Source organism: Leucoraja erinacea, chromosome 3 (assembly GCF_028641065.1).
Source record: "Leucoraja erinacea ecotype New England chromosome 3, Leri_hhj_1, whole genome shotgun sequence".
NCBI lineage: Eukaryota > Metazoa > Chordata > Chondrichthyes > Rajiformes > Rajidae > Leucoraja > Leucoraja erinaceus.
This window is the reverse complement of record NC_073379.1, coordinates 66,403,557-66,420,880: the sequence shown is the minus strand read 5'-3', so window position 1 is coordinate 66,420,880 and position 17,324 is coordinate 66,403,557. Positions and strand designations below refer to the sequence as shown.

The following is a 17,324-nucleotide window of genomic DNA, read 5'->3' as shown; positions in this document are numbered from 1 at the left end:
GTACAGAGTTTGTACATTCACCCCGTGACCTCATGGGCTTTCTCCGGGTGCTCTGGTTTCCTCCCACATTCCAAAGATAAGCAGGTTGGAAGGCTAATTGATTTCAGGAAATTGTCTCTAGGATGTAGGATAGAACCAGTGTCTGGGAGGATCATTGGTTTTCATGGCCTCAGTCGGCCATAGGGCCTGTTTCTAGGCTATCTCTCTAAACTTTAACTAACGAAATGCAAAGTTATTTTTTCCTCAGTATCATTCAAAAAGCAAATGTGTCCACTGCAAATGTAATTTAGAAATCATTTTCTTCCATTGTAATCATTTTACTACATGGTTCAAAGATCAAATATTTACGGGCATACATGCTACAAGATCACAGACTACAACTGTAAGATCACAGACTTGAAACTGTAATAACTAGGGAAATATTTGCTTATTTTAATACCTCTCCTTTATGACTTTGAAATTGATCTGAAGTTGGGGATAGTTAATGCAGAGCCAGCTATTAAAAGTTGCAAAAAAAGTACACGGAAATTCTGCTGTCAAGCCTCCACAACAGCCAAATCCCCTGGGTGAGTAAAAAGGTGTAAAAATACCACCGTAACTCTCCAACCAGAGCATACTCTCTTACACTTTACAACCTTCCAGTCATTTTCTTTATGCATTGTAAGCAAAAAATGTTCTGTTATTCAACTGTTAAATCAACAAAGTACCATTAAACATTAATGTATATGAACACCATATTTAAACTAACACTTGTTACATCAAGATTGCAATAATTTTGTGTCCTTCATTGCCAATTCCACTGGAGTTGCCAGAGTCTATAGATGCAAACCCAATTTTCGAGGAGATGAACCCACATGCATCTATTTTCTTTAGACATCAGAGATACAGCATAGAAACAGGCCCTTCGGCCCACCGTATATGCGTGGACCACAGTCACCCAGACACTGGTTCTATCATAAGACTATTAGGACAATTTACAAAGCAAATTAACTTTGTAATAACCAGCACGTCTTTGGAATAGGGGAAGTAACCAGAGAACCCGGAGAAAACGCTCATGGTCACAGGGAGAGCATGCACACTCATTACAGGGTGCTCCCGTGGTCAGGATCAAACCCAGGTCTCTGGCACTTTAAGGCAGCAACTCTACCACTACGTCACTGTTTCGCCCTTCAGCATTCAGAGGTTGCACAGTGCCTGAAAATATTTTCTCCCCCAAGATAATGTTTGTTTCCCTTTGAGCCCTTGAAAGTATTAGGAATACTTGTTTTAATTTTATACGTATTTATAGTCATAGTTATTCAGCATGGAAACAGGCGCATCCATCCAGAGTCTGTGCTGACAAGCGAGCACTTTTAAACTAATCCTACACTAACCTCATATTCCCCTCCAACCCTTGCCACGTCACCAAGTCAACATGGATTTATGAAACAAAAATCATGCTTGACTAATCTTCTGGAGGTTTTTGAGGATGTGACAAGCAAAATGAATGAAGGGGTGCCAGTGGATCAGAAAGCCTTTGATAAGGTCCCGCACGGGAGACTGGTGACTAAAATTAGAGCACATGGTATTGGGGGTAGGGTGTTGACATGGATAGAAAATTGGTTGACAGACAGGAAGCAAAGAGTAGGAGCGAATGGGTCCTTTTCAGAATGGCAGGCAGTGGCGAGTGGAGTGCCGCAAGGCTCGGTGTTGGACCCGCAACTGTTTACCATATATATTAATGATTTGGAAGAGGGAATTTGGAGCAACACTAGCAAGTTTGTGGATGACACAAAGCTGGGTGGCAGTGTGAGTTGTGAAGAGGATGTTAGGAGGTTGCAGGGTGACCTGGACAGGTTGAGTGAGTGGGCAGATGCGTGGCAGATGCAGTATCATATAGATAAATGTGAGGTTATCCACTTTGGCGGCAAAAACAAGGGGGCAGATTATTATCTCAATGGGGTTAGGTTAGGTAAGGGGGAGGTGCAGCGAGACCTGGGCGTCCTTGTACACCGGTCACTGAAAGTTGGCTTACAGGTACAGCAGGCAGTGAAGAAAGCTAATGAAATGTTGGCCTTCATAACAAGAGGATTTCAGTATAGGAGTAAAGAGGTTCTTCTGCAGTGGTATAGGGCTCTGGTGAGACCACATCTGGAATATTGTGTACAGTTTTGGTCTCCTAATTTGAGGAAGGACATCCTTGTGATTGAAGCAGTGCAGCGTGGGTTCACGAGATTGATCCCTGGGATGGCGGGACTGTCATACAGGTGCACAACCTTTTATCCGACGATCCAAATAACGAAAAGCTCCGAATAGCGACATTTTTTCAGTCCTTGAAGAAAGGTCCTTGAAAACGTTCACCGATGGCGGCCCGCAGAGGTGACAGCGGAACCTCCGGTCGGTCCTCGAAGAAAGGGGAACTAAATCCCCATTCATAAAAGAGAAGGTGAGGGTATATTGCGCGGGAGGGTTAATAATTGACAATCTGCTGCTACCTGCCCGCTGAGTTAAAAAGTTCCCGTGGTAGACTCACGATACACAGTGTATCGTGAGTCTTGCGTGGGAACTTTTTAACTAAGCGGGCAGGCAGCAGCAAATTGTCGCTCCCTTCAGTTTCACCCCACCTACACCCCTCTGCTTCCCGGCCCTTCCCTCCCCTCTCCAGCTCCCCGCGCATTGCACCGGCGCGGGGGCTTTGCACTGTCTTCATGTTGGAGCCAGTGCCAGTCACCGGAGACGTCAGGACCAACGGGACACCGACCCCCAGGCCCACTGCAAGCACGGAGATCCCAGAGACCCACAGCCAGCAGCAGCCCAGCCCCGTTCCAATTCCAGAGGAACACGCTCTCCGCTGTCCCCGTAGGGACAGAAGCTGATGGCTCGGGCTGTGACGTCTCCGGCCAGGAGCTGAGACTGGGAACTGTGGGGTTGTTTGCAGTTGCAGAGGGAGGGGGCAAGGGCGGTACAGTTCCCAGTCTCAGCTCCATTCTAGGGGGTGACCGGAGACGTCAGGACCAACGGGACACCGACTGCAAGCACGGAGATCCCATAGACTCACAGCCAGCAGCAACTCTAGCCCAGCCCCGCTCCAACTCCAGAGGAACCCGGGTTGCGGATGAGGGGGCGCAGCTCGGGCTGTGGGCGAACTGCCACTTGTCGCCGTAGCGGCGCATCGGGGAGCGGCTTCCTCTGGAGTTGGAGGGACAGGGAGACACAGCGGCTTTTGAGAATGGTGGGCAATCACTTCCAAAGTTCTGCCCACACAGTCAGTACACCTCTCCTACACTTGTCTCCCGCACTAAGATCATCTCGCAGAGAATGATCCCAGCCTAACCCTCCCTATTCTCTCCTATTCTGCAAGAAAAAACTACATTGAAGACTAAAACTCGCGATCGAGTAACTGCCGGGATCGAGGCGCAAACTCGCGACCTTGCGGATACGAGCCGAGCACTCTACCACTGAGCCAGCCGTTAAAATCTACGCTAAAAATCTTCCATTCCGAAAGCCGAAAAATTCTGAATTACGAAAAGTGTCTGGTCCCAAGGCTTTCGGATAAAAGGTTGTGCACCTGTATAAGGAAAGATTGAAAAGACTAAGCTTGTATTCACTGGAGTTTAGAAGGATGAGGGCGGATCTTATAGAAACATATAAAATTATAAAAGGACTGGACAAGCTAGATGCAGGAAAAATGTTACCAATGTTGGGCGAGTGCAGAACCAGGGGCCACAGTCTCAGAATAAAGGCGAGGTCATTTAAGACTGAGGTGAGAAAAATCTTTTTCACCCAGAGAGTTGTGAATTTATGGAATTCCCTGCCACAGAGGGCAGTGGAGGCCAAGTCACTGGATGGATTTAAGAGAGAGTTAGATAGAGCTCTAGGGGCTAGTGGAATCAAGGGATATGGGGAGAAGGCAGGCACGGGTTATTGATAGGGGACGATCAGCCATGATCACAATGAATGGCGGTGCTGGCTCGAAGGGCCGAATGGCCTCCTCCTGTACCTATTTTCTATGTTTCTATGTTACCTAGACACCACATGGCCAATTAACCTACGATGTGGCGGAACATTGGAGTAGTCGAGGAAGTCCATGTGGCCACAGGAAGAATACACAAGCTCCTTGCAGGCAGCACCCAAGGGTAGAATTGAACCCACATCAATAAACCTGCAGTTAATGGCTATACTAGCTGCGCCGTGAATGAAGTTGTAAAATGATGATAGCCGACTCCAAGTTCTAAGTGGCTGACCTGTGATTCTGAACATTCATTACATACTACTTCAACTGATGCATGGTCTGACAAGGGGCAGGTGGTGTCCCACCAATTGCAGCAGCACATGAGCAGATGATTTAAGAGTACACAAACATGTTATCCTGCGATTGTGGTCATCATCCTCTGCTGTGCCAAAAACACGAGCTACACCTATGAGCAAACTTACTTGCTTCCTCAATACAGTCCAACGTGATGGAAAATTACATCATTCGTAAAGAAGACTGCCAAAGGCTCATTATAAACCATCACAATCCATTTAATGAAAGGCAGCCCAATGCCAAAATACTGAAGGGTTCAAAGTAAGTAACTCCGCACCTCATTGTTCTCTGCAGGTATTCTCCAAATCCAAGTATTTTGTGCCAACAGCAATGCCAAATGCTGCAAACTTCTGATTAAATAACAAAATGACCTGGTGAAAGTGTTGTAATTTGGTGAAGTCTATTCAGTCTGGTGGAATCTGAAGATTATAGAGTCTTTAACAAGACTGTCAGCAGCTTAAAACAAGATTTTAAAGTTTCAATATTTAAGGGTGCCTAGGGAAAGATTCAAGCTCCCTCAAGCACCTCCAAGAAGTTCAACTTTTTAACTGTAGTCAGCAGGGAGCACACATTTCTCTCACCAAATGTCACGTTTTAAAATATGAACTACCCGGCTTACTTTGAATTGGATGACATCAGCAGAGCTTTGTTTCACGATAACTACTGTGTGAGGGCATCAGATTTTGTCGTCCAATGTTATCAGAAAGCAGATATCAGACAGTTGTCTTGAAAACTTGCTCAGTAATAGAAGGAGTTTTGTTTAACTGGATAATCGATTTAGTTACCCCGGCTAAAGAACATGTGTGTTAATTATATTGCACAAACTGTCAAAGGAAGTGGAAGAGGCAGGTAGAATTACAGAGTATAAAAACATTTGGACAGGAGGTTTGGAACATGTTCAGCCACCATGCAACATTTGAGTGCTGGAGACGTTCCAATGAGCTCATCTTCACCCTCAGGAAAGTTGGGTTCTGACCCTGTCGACCCCACTGGAATTGGCAGTGAAGGCCATAAAACCATTTGAACAATCCATGACCTTATAAGGTTATGCACTCGCATCGAACCAAGGCAGCTGGAGAATTAGGGCCTATTCAACTACCAGATTGTTAGAAAATTATCTGGATCAATAATGCACTACAGGGAGATAAATTTGCCACCAATCTGCATTTTGGCCATAATAACTTTAGACCAACACTACTGAAATGGTCCTCAAGTCTGTAAATAAGAAATTAGCTAATATTGAGAAACTACTAATGTGCCACAAATGTTGATCTTGCCATGAATGTATAAAGAAAATAAAGAAAACATCTCCATCTTTGGCAACTTCCACAGTTGAGTACATTCATTACAATTCTCTGCTCTGAGACAACAAGTAGATTGGCAGATATTTTAATATTAAAGGAATCAAGATTTATGTGATTAGGGCAACAAAGTGGCGCTGAGGTCATTGAGTCATAGAGTCTTACAGCGTGGAAACAGGCCCTTCAGCCCAACTTGCCCACACTAGCCAACATGTCCTACCTGCCGGCGTTTGGCCCATATCCCTCTAAACCTGTCTTATCCATGTACCTGTTTAAATGTTTCTTAAACATTGCAATAGGACCTGCCTCCCACCCTTTCCCACTCCTACCACCCTCTGCATGAAAAGGTTACCCCTCAGGTTCCTATTAAATCTTTCCCCCCTCAACTTAAACATATCTCCACTGGTTCTCGATTCCACTACTCTGGGCAAGAGGTAAAATGTCAGGTAAAATATCTGGCAAAATACAGTGACTGCAGGATAGTTACCTGCAAGTCTCAGTTGCTCAAAGCAACACAGAGCCAAAAGAAATACTACAAATGCAGGAAATCTGAAATAAAACAGAATGTTGGAAAAACATAACAGGTCAGGCAGCATCTGTGGAAGAGAGACACTAAGTGAATGTTTCAGTTGTGATCTTTCATCAGAACTCAAAAAAGTTGCAGAATAATTGGATTCTTCTCTACCCTATCACACACATTGCATTTTATTTTATCTCCACCCCTCCTTTTTCTCTGCAACTTAAAACACACAAGTTTTCTACCTTTTCCCAGTTCTGATGTAAGGCCATTAACATGAAACATTAACTCTGTTTCTCTACCCACAGATGCTCCCTGACCGGCTGCACATTCCCAGCATTTTCTGTTTTTATATCAAACACGAGTTTACTGCAATGAGAATGAAGTTATCATCTTCACTTTACCTAATCATTAGATGTAGCCTCACGTCAAATGGGTGAATGTACATTTGCAGCCCATTTTACACCGTTCCCCATTATGAAGTCAAAGGAAATAAAAATCAGTTGATATATAGAGTGACCTGCAAAATGTCAACATCTGCTTAACACCATCATGTAAAGCCAAAATCTATCACAGTGATCCAATTTTTCTTTCACTGCACTATAAATTAAAGCAGCAAGCACAATTCTATTTAGAAAGTGCTTAATATGCTACCCAATGCATCTTCTAAACTGCATTCAAAGCGACATAAATGATGACCAATATGTATATATCATTTATTACACCTGTTCCACAAAGCAATGCAAGTCAAATGCACATGGATAGTTATTTCACAAATTAACAATTGAGATAAGAGCCGACAAAATGTGATGTTAAGAAACTTATATTTGCTGAAATATTCCCAATTTGTGGGACAAAATAGACATTCTTTCCTCCAAGCTCTAACACAACAATTCATATTACTAATTAGAAAACAAATCTAGTGTGGACTATGATATTTGCTCCTAACAATGTGGCCTTCTCTATATTGCAACAACCAAATGCAAATTGGACTCTCTTCAAAGATCTTTTGTTCTTTGTAAATGTAATTCTCTGACTCTGACCTTTGCGTTTTAGACGTCCTGTACTGTTGAAGTGTAAATTGACCTTTCAACCACGCACATGGCAGCTTAGTTGAAAGATCTCTGTGTATGTCTCTGTGTTGTACAAATTAGAACAGCATTGTTCATCAAAAAGAATTGAGGATGCACACATGTAACGCACATGGATAACATGTATAAAATGTCCATTGAATCAATTAAAATGACATTGCCAATTAAATCACCCAGCTTTTATAGATAATTCTGTCCAAGTCGATTTTATTTGTTCAAGGGCATAATAAATGTCCTGTTACCTGTCAAATGCTTACATGTAACATTAGGACATGCGTATATTTCCAACAATAATTCTAAATCTGAATAATGTTACATATGGCAAAGTGCCAAGCTATTATGGGAAAAGATTTCCTCTACGCACCAGATGTGGCTGACTTGTACTTTTGAAACAGAGTTACAATTTGGCTATCCCTCACATACAGCAGAATTCATCTTCCTGTGTACCTGTCTATTGCAATATTAACAACAGGAATTTTATAAACACAAAGTTCAAAGCCTAAACTGGACCATGGACATTTGTCAAACTACATGCAATAAATCCATGGCCTAGAAGTGATTTCACATAAAACACCACTTCCGAAATTCAGTTCCTTTCACATCAATGAAGTCCTTTTTTTTAGCAGTGGTTTACAATGAACATAGGCATCCCCCGCATGAAACAAAAACTAATTTCTAAATGTCTTAAATTTTTATGCGTTGACATATTTACACTTACCAACAGTGTCACAAGGCTCATCCTTTTGTACACAGAAATCCTTTCTGAAAAGAAAATTAAAATGAAAGTAATAATATTAGAATATAGAATCTCTAACTGCTGATCACATCCACCTAACTATTAAACCCCAACCCATAGCCATGTGTAACCATTCCACTCCTCAACTACGAGCACACTTCTGACTTTTACCCCCATCTCCAACCCAGCCCAACTACCAGTGAACCACCGTTTCATCCATCCTGATTATTGATCAACATTGATCAGCACCTTTCCAATTTTCATCCTCGGGCCAATCTCCTTTGCAACCTCCCCTGGACATAACATTAACTCAGACTGACCTGGTTCCCTTTCCTTGTACAAGACTCACTCAGAAGCATTACTCCATTTGTTTGTAGTGTCCCGCAAACTATACACTTGTTTACCAGCTACACTACGAATGGTTAATGCAAACTTGCAGGTCCTAGCCAGTTTCTAGACATCCACATTAAAACTTCCAAAGATTTCTATTTAACCTCAAAATCGCTCTAATCATGCCTTAGGGTAGCTGGATCAAAACAAAAAAAAACAGAGTTATAACACAATGAATATTCCGGTCTGAAGAAGGGTTTCGGCCCGAAACGTCGCCTATTTCCTTCGCTCCATGGATGCTGCTGCACCCGCTGAGTTTCTCCAGCACTTTTGTCTACCTTTTATTTATTTAGTTTTAGTTTAGAGAAATGGTGCAGAAACAGGCCCTTCGGCCAACCGAGTCCGCGCCGACCAGTGATCCCCACAGACAGCACCCGTAGTCGGGTTGGAACCTGGGTCTCCGCCGCTGCAAGCGCTGTAAGGCAGCAACTCTACTGCTGCGCCACCATGCAGCCCATTCTTTATTTACTCTTCAAATGCAATTTATTTCCATGTGCAAATTGCATATTTCACCTGCCATCTATATAGCTTATCTATTATATCTTCACAGTTCCTTATAGTCCTCCCAATAGTTTATCAAATCACTTCTATTGCACCATCAAAGTTCAGAGCTACCTTCAGTTAGCACAGTATCATTCTATAGTTTTACTGCACCAGCTATAACAAGCCAATCGAAACTGAATACCATTAATTAATGTGTCCATAATATCGCTTTCCTGAAACTTGGAATTTTATCTTAACATCATTGCTTGCCGCAACCTCTAAATTTAAAGAAAGCCTTGGGCAGCTGAATAGTGAAATTTTACACCTGTCCAAAGCCCATAAAATGAGCATGATAAATTTCAATTTCTATCTCCATGTGCTTTTGAGATGTTTTCATGTCTTTTGATTCTTATCTATTCTGCCAAACAGAACAGCTTCTCATAATTGTACTCTGTGTGGCTCCTTCGTGAATTTAACATTCACCGCAGGGTTTTTGTTCAAATTCATCTATTCCAACAAGATCAATCTCTACTTCTTCAGTCTAACTAGGTCTCTCAACCATGGGATCATTACTTAAATCTCTTTACTCCTTCTAAGGCCTTCACATCATCCAATTCTACCCCACCATTTTTAACAATTTATTCTTATTCATACAATTTATCTCAGATCTCAGTTCCTATAATCTTTTTACAATTGTGCCCTCTAGTTCACATTGCCTCTACTTGGTCTTCACAGTAAAATGTAATGCTTGCCAAGTTTCTGCGTTAAACTTAATATTCCCTTTACACTAATGTCCACATCCTCTTGGTTTATTAATTTCTCCTCTCAGTAAAATACACGCCAAATGTTATGCCATGAACAAATGTGAAAACTATGTCTTGCATGCCCATGTACAAGTTATTAATTTACATTGAGTATTGCCAAAAATGACTCCGGAGGAACATTCTGTGGTCTGAACAACAACCAACTCCTACTCCTCTCCATTTCCTGTCAGGCAGTTAACTTTCACTTTATGCTGCTACTGTTCTTTTATTCAAGACAGACACAAGGAACTGGGGATGCTGGAATCCCAAGCGCTTGAGTATTTGTGAGGTTCCGCAAGGCGGAGGAGGAGAGTGTTGTTACAAGTGAACTGATTGGCTCTCTAACTGAAGAAGGGTCCCAACCCGAAATGTCACCTATCCCTGTCCTCCAAAGAGATTGCCTGACCTGCCGAGTTACTCCAGCGCTTTGAGTTGTGCTCTTTAATTCAATCTTTATGATAAGTCTAGTATGCAACACTCTAAGAAATATATTTTGAAAACACCAGATCAACATTATTTTACTCAACAACTGCTAAAGTCTAAAGTAAAAGTCTAATGTATACCCTTTCTGCTCTATTGCAAAATTTCTAACACAATAAACACAATTGTCCTTCAACTGATCCATGCTGGCTTTCTTTAATTGTCCAAATGATTGTTAATGCGGTAGTCAAAGTTACTGCTGTTTGCTAGTGTTACCTTGTTATCAGGATGGCCGAATCAATGGCAGGTAAATCTTCTCTCCAACTACTGGACATATCGCTATTAAAATAATTTTTCTTGCCAAATTCTTCATGCTGCCATTTGCAGAAACTTTCCAACATCTTCTCCCCATGGTGACCTATATAAAGGTCTTCCTGTAAAGAAAGAACAGTTGTTAATTTAACTTAAACACATTTTTCTTCCTCTAGTCTATGTTTAGAAATAAGACCCCGAGGTACATAATTGAAACATGTGCAACTGGTATATTTAAAGCTTAGATCAAATTACATTCAGCTCCACAACATGTATGCCTCCATTTCAACCTCAAAAGCACTTCCCACTATTGTATCAGCAAAGGATAATAACGATGCTTAAAATTGAAAATGGATTAACACTAAATTCAGCTGTTTTATTTTTAACGTGTTGAACTCTTCATTAATCAGCAGGGAAAGAAATGACCTCAAATTATCTCAAAAGAAAAGATAGACACAAAATGCTGGGGTAACTCAGCAGGTCAGGCAGGAACTCTGGAGAGGAAGAATCTCTCAAGAGATTCTGTCTGACCCACTGAGTTACTCCATCATTTTGTGTCTATCTTTGGTATAAACCAGCATCTGCAATTCTTTCCTACACATAATGATTTCAACTAGTTTATTGTACTATTTGTGAATGAATATTTATTGAGTTGTATTTCGGTTCACAGTGAACTTGTCAGGCTCTTTGGATATGTTTTAACAAAGTCTAAATTTGTAAAATATTTAAAATTACTTTTGCTGCTGCAGTCAATATGCTATTTCAATAGAGAGTTAGATATAGCTCTTAGGGCTTAACAAAATTAAGGGATATGGGGAGAGAGCAGGAACAGGGTACTGATTTTGGATGATCAGCGATGATCATATTGAATGGCAGTGGTGGGTTGAAGGACCGAATGACCTACTCCTGCACCTATTTTCCATGTTTCTATTTGTACATCAAGGCTTTTAAAGTTACCTCTTACTGATTTAAAAAAAAATTATATTGTCAAAGAGATTGAAACATTATTGGATCAAAATCTTTTTAAAAATATATTTCCCGTATACTTGGGGTCACTTGATGCTGTTTATTGTTTTAGGAGTGCTGAGCGTGAATGGGCATGTCACCACTTGGGACTGTTAGCATTTACCTCAAAAACTATGTGAAGTGTCATCACTTGTGCACAAACACACAACTGATCTACACTGGCAAGTCCACACTCTCCAATGTTGGATGTCCATGGTGGAGTGCAAATATCGTATGGATTCCCACCACTTACGGGGCTCGAAATTAGCGGTTGCCCAGGTGCCATTGACCACCCAATGTGCCGCCGGGCAACCTTAACACCGAGTCATTTTGCCCGGCTTGGCACGCAGATACTGGTTGATACCGAAGATAGACACAAAAAACTGGAGTAACTCAGCAAGTCAGGCTGCATCTCTGAAGAAAAGGAACGTGACGTTTTATGTCAGCGACGGCTGTAATGCGTGGGAAAGATACTAAGTGTGGCGTGACGGAAGGTCGGACGAATGATGGGCCCCGAACAGCAGCAGCAGCAGTGGCGGCGACATCGGCTGCAAATCCTCCTCCTCTCTCCTCCCACCTCGCGCCCGCCCTGTTAGCGGCCGCTGCCTGCCACTCCGCCAACGGCGCTTTCAAAACAAATCCTCCTGCACGCCGAGGCCAGGAGGAGGGAGGGAGGGAGGGGGTGGCCCCCTAACGCCGTCTGAAGCGTCTGCACCGCTCGGCCCTGCACCTTCCTGTTGGTTGGCGGAGGAGGGGAGGCGGTGGCGAGGAGATCCCAACTGCCTCTCCCTTTGGCGGCGGCACTTGACGATGGACAAGCTGGGGGGGGGCGGCAAGGGGGTCATGTTGCCCCCTGTTTTGAGAAGTCCCCACCCACGCCCAGGGGTGGCCGGAGACGTTGGGAGTCAGACGGGAACAGTGCCCCCAGGCCCACAGCCAGCGCAGAGAAGCAGAGCTAAATCCAGCTCCACTCTGCCTGGTTCACCAGGTTATCCCTGCCTGTATTTACAGGAAATATGTCATCAGTCCAGGCATGACCAGGCGAGCCAGGCAGAGTTGAGCTGCATTTAGCGCTGGATTGAGCTGAAATTACCGTTCACAGGGTCTCCGAAGCCTAACGCGTGAGTGTGAGTGTGCGCATGGCCGCCAAGATATTGTGTTCCCCCTGTCCCCCGGTCCCCTCCATATTTTGATAGCGATTTCCGTGCCTGATTGTTGTCCGAGGAGCGCTGACCTTCCTTCCCACAACCTCTGCCCCTTCCTCTCTCTCTCTTGTACGCCCCCTCCACCCCCCTTATCCGGAGACGCCTCTTCTCCATCCCACGCTGATCCCCATTCCTGCCTCTATTCAGTCCTCACTGACATCCCGTGTGCTCCCTTCCTCATCTACTGCCACCCCCCAACTATTCATCCTGCATTGATCTCCCTATCCACCTCGCATTGATTCTCCTGCCACTCCCCATCAATCCTACACTGGTCCTCCAATTGATCCTGTACTGACCTCCCTTCCCATCGATCCCACACTGCTCCACCCCTCCATCCTGCACAGATCCCCCCATTCAATCCCACTGTCATCCCCCGCACTCTCCCCTCACAATTTTACCTACTCCAACCAACAAGCACTAACTCCCCTGCCTCAATCCATCCATTCCGCACCGATTGCCTTCTCAACTCCACCCCCCCCCTCCGCCATCTATCCATCCTGCACTGATTCACACCCCCACCCCCCCCTGACCCTATTGTGCTGGAAATGTCTTCAGAGCGAACATTGACTATGTTTGATAACGGAATGCAATCAATTGTGTTTTAATTCCCAATGTTATTATTTGTTTTAATCTATAACGTTGGATTAATTAAATTGTGAACATGTGAAACATTAAAACCGCAGAGTTCGATTGTCACTGCTACCGTTGACACGTTATTACAGAATTCATTTTAACGGCAAATCAATGCTCTTAATATGGAGTATCAGTACTGTAGTTATTTAATGAGCAACATTCACAACTATACGTTGGATTTATCCAGGTTTTACTTCTACAATCAGTCATATACATCACAAATTTGGTCAGGAGATATTACAGTTGAAATTTTAATATTAATTCTGAAGTGGGAATGTTGGAAAAAGCGGTTATCAACAATTTTGTTTTTTAATTTGTTGCTTACAAACTGGGTATCTTCATTGTTGTTCACAGCACATACATCTAATCTGAATGTCCGGTAATGTGGCGTCTTGACACCTTTAAATATATTACCAAAAGAATATTTGCTGCATTTATGTCCTTTGGCCATCTATTGTTAGTTAGTGTAATGTTTAACCTGTCAGGTGGGTATAGTCAGTTTTAACAGCTATTATCATTAAACAACTTTAGAAAATTCCTTGCAACCTGTATATTTTGTTGTGGATAAATTATGTGGGAAGCGAGAGTGTTTCTGTACCAATAGCAATAACGACCCATGCTATGGCCATGTCATGATAATCTTTGGTCCTTCACAGAAAACATGCTTGCATCAATCTGTAGTGTGCATGGTTAAACATATATGTTATCATGGTCCAGGATTTATTGACACAAGTTGATCATACGCTGAATAATCCAACCACATTTTTGTTTGGAAGTGGAAAGAAATAATAAAAATTACATTCATTGCAATGTGTAAAAAGAGTTGAGATATTGTATTATAATTTTGCTGCATGTCGTTGTGGTATATATCATGTCTTGATCGGTTGAATAAAAAAAGCAGAGGTTGAATATCAAAATGAGCACAACTAATTGACAACTACCTTTGAACTCAGAAATGTTGATAGCTTTACATGTGCATGTGGTGTTGTTGGAAAGTGCATAGAAAGGCTATTTATACACCAGTGACTGGGTGTTTTATTGGTGGCATGAGGCAAATGACTGGACAAGAAACAAAGCCTTTACAAACCCAGTGCTAATTTATGATATTATTCTTACCCCGATCAACTGAGAACGTAAAGCCAAGGAAAAAGATAAAGTAAAACAATGCAACTCGTTCCAAATGTTAAGTAGTTCCCCCACCACAGAAAATTAATTTATTGCTAGTGTAGATCAGGAGGAAAATGATACTTTGTGAGAATATTCGAAGCAGCGTGTATAAGAATGCACCTTACAATTCTGAACAGCTTAATGAGTCAAGGGATTCTTACAACTTTGCTGACTAATTTACACGTACACATCTTGGACCTATTCTGAGAAAAATACTACATAAACAGACATGCATGGACAAGCAGTTTAAGAGACATGCAAGGATAACAGCAGGTTTAAATAATAAGGTAGCAGCAATGCACACATCCATATTTCACTATAAAATATGATCCTACTTGTCCAGCAATAATACACGGGAGGTATGGCGGGGCATACAAGACATTACCAACTACAGAGGCTGTGCCACAAAGTCAGAAGACCTGAGTGTGCCGCTGGCAGAAAAGCTAAATTGCTTCTTCTCCCGCTTTGAAACATCACAACAGCAGCACTCACCTGCTACAGCACTGTTCCCAACCTCACCTAGCTCCTGTACTACTCCACTCACTGTCAGGGAGCACGATGTCAGACGGGTGCTCCTGGCAGTGAACCCCAAGAAGGCTACCGGCCCAGATGGAGTACCTGGTAAGGTGCTCAAAGCGTGCGCCCACCAGCTCACTGCCATCTTCACCAGAATTTTCAACCTCTCCCTGGACCAGGCAGTTATTCCGTCCTGCCTAAAATCAGCCACAATCGTCCCAGTGCCGAAGAAGTCTCCCATCACCAGCCTTAATGACTACCGTCCTGTGGCCCTCACTCCGGTAATCACGAAGTGCTTCGAGAGATTGGTCCTCCAGCACATCAAGGACTATCTACCACCAGACTTCGACCCCCACCAATTCGCTTATCGCCAAAACAGATCCACGGAAGACGCCATTACCGTAGCTCTCCACTCTGTGCTGAGCCATCTGGAGCAGGGGCAGAGCTACGTCCGGATGCTCTTTGTGGATTATAGCTCAGCTTTCAATACAATCATTCCGGACATTCTCATTGGTAAACTGGTCACTCTCGGCCTCCCCACTCTCACATGTGCCTGGATAAAAGATTTCCTCACCAACCGGCCCCAGACTGTGAGACTCGGCCCCCACCTCTCTTCCACTCGCAGGTTGAGTACCAGCTCCCCACAGGGCTGTGTGCTAAGCCCCCTCTTATACTGTCTCTACACCCACGACTGTAGTCCGGCCCACAACAACAACCGCATCGTCAAATTTGCTGACGACACTACTGTAGTCGGACTTATTTCAAAGGGAGACGAGGCAGCCTACAGAGAGGAAGTCCTGAAGTTGACAACCTGGTGCTCAGAAAACAATCTGGCTCTGAACACCAGGAAAACAAAAGAGCTCATTGTCGACTTCAGGAGGCACAGCACCGACTTAGTCCCCCTACACATCTACGGCGAGTGTGTGGAGAGGGTCAACACCTTCCGGTTTCTCGGCGTCCATATCGCTGCTGATATCTCCTGGACAGACAACACGACAGCGGTCATCAAGAAGGCTCAGCAGCGGCTGCACTTCCTGAGGGTCCTCAGGAAGCACAACCTGGACTCTAACCTGCTGCTGACCTTCTACCGCTCGTCCATCAAGAGCCTGCTGACATACTGCATTACAGCATGGTATGGCAGCTGCACCATGGCAGACAGGGAGAGGCTTCAGAGGGTAACTAGGACAGCGCAGAAGATCATTGGTTGCCCTCTCCCCTCCCTGATGGATATCTACACCTCCCGCTGCCTTAGCAGGGCAAAGAATATCATCAAAGACAGCTCCCATCCTGCGTTTGGACTGTTCGACCTGCTGCCCTCTGGAAGGCGCTATAGGTGCATCAAATCCAGGACAAATAGACTCAGGAATAGTTGCTTTCCGAAAATTATAACTACTCTTAATTCAAATTCACACATGCACTGACTTCACAGCCCAACACCCGGACTTCCATCTGTATATATGTATATAGCGCCGCAGAATTGTGCCCCTATCCCCCCCCCCCCCCCCCCCCCCCCCCCCCCCCCCCCCCCCCCCTTCTCCTTCTTCTGTTTTTGTTTTTCTGTTTCTTGTTTTTTGTACTAAATTATATGTATGCACTGAGTACGAGCAGCTTTTAATTTCATTGTACATGTATAGTGACAATAAATGGCATATCATATATCATATCATACACAAACATTGTTTCTTTAACTCCAGTATTAATTTTTCTTACCGGACTCTCGTGAAGCAGAACAAGTTTTGTCACTCGAAGATTCATTTGAATGCCAAGACTCTTATGCTGGAAAAGATTGAAAACCTAAAAAAGGAATTTACACTTAAAGCTGATGCATAGATCTTTAAAAATATTAATCACTATTACAGGTCAAATTTACAACTGAACAAATAGTAAAAATGTCCTGGTAGCAATAACAATACCAAAGAGACAAGGAATTTCAATATTTTAAATTTATTCGGATATATTACCTTCCATACATAGAGTCATAGAGTGATACATTGCGGAAACAGGCCCTTCGACATAACTTGCCCACATCGGCCAACATGTCCCAGCTACACTAGTCCCACCTGCCCTATCCATGTACCAGTCTAACTGTTTCGTAAATGTTGGGATAGTCCCAGCCTCAACTACCTCATCTGGCAGCTTGTTCTATACACCCACCACCCTTTGTGTGAAAAAGTTACCCCTCAGATTCCTATTAAATCTTTTCCCCTTCACCTTGAACCCATGTCCTCTGGTCCTTGATTCCCCTACTCTGGCCAAGAGACACTGCGCATCTACCCAATCGATTCCTCTCATGATTTTATACACCTCTTTAAGATCACCCCTCATCCTCCTGCGCTCCAAGGAATGGAGACACAGCCTACTCAACCTCTCCCTATAGTTCACACCCTCTAGTCCTGGCAAAATCCTCATAAATCTTTTCTGTACCTTTTCAAGCTTGACAATATCTTTCCTATAACATGG

The 17,324-nt window shown here is 43.4% G+C and overlaps 1 protein-coding gene across 1 annotated transcript in view; it reads right to left on the bottom strand.

Annotated features, from left to right (window-relative positions):
- LOC129695676 (A disintegrin and metalloproteinase with thrombospondin motifs 19-like) overlaps window positions 1-17,324 on the bottom strand; it is a 392,435-nt gene that overhangs the window by 341,001 nt on the left and 34,110 nt on the right. Inside the window, exons 5-7 of the mRNA XM_055632842.1 lie at window positions 16,575-16,658; window positions 10,303-10,460; window positions 7,913-7,956 (exon numbers count right to left, since the gene is read on the bottom strand). Of these exons, the coding sequence (XP_055488817.1) occupies window positions 7,913-7,956; window positions 10,303-10,460; window positions 16,575-16,658 (286 nt within the window). The remainder of the gene's footprint in view (window positions 1-7,912; window positions 7,957-10,302; window positions 10,461-16,574; window positions 16,659-17,324) is intronic.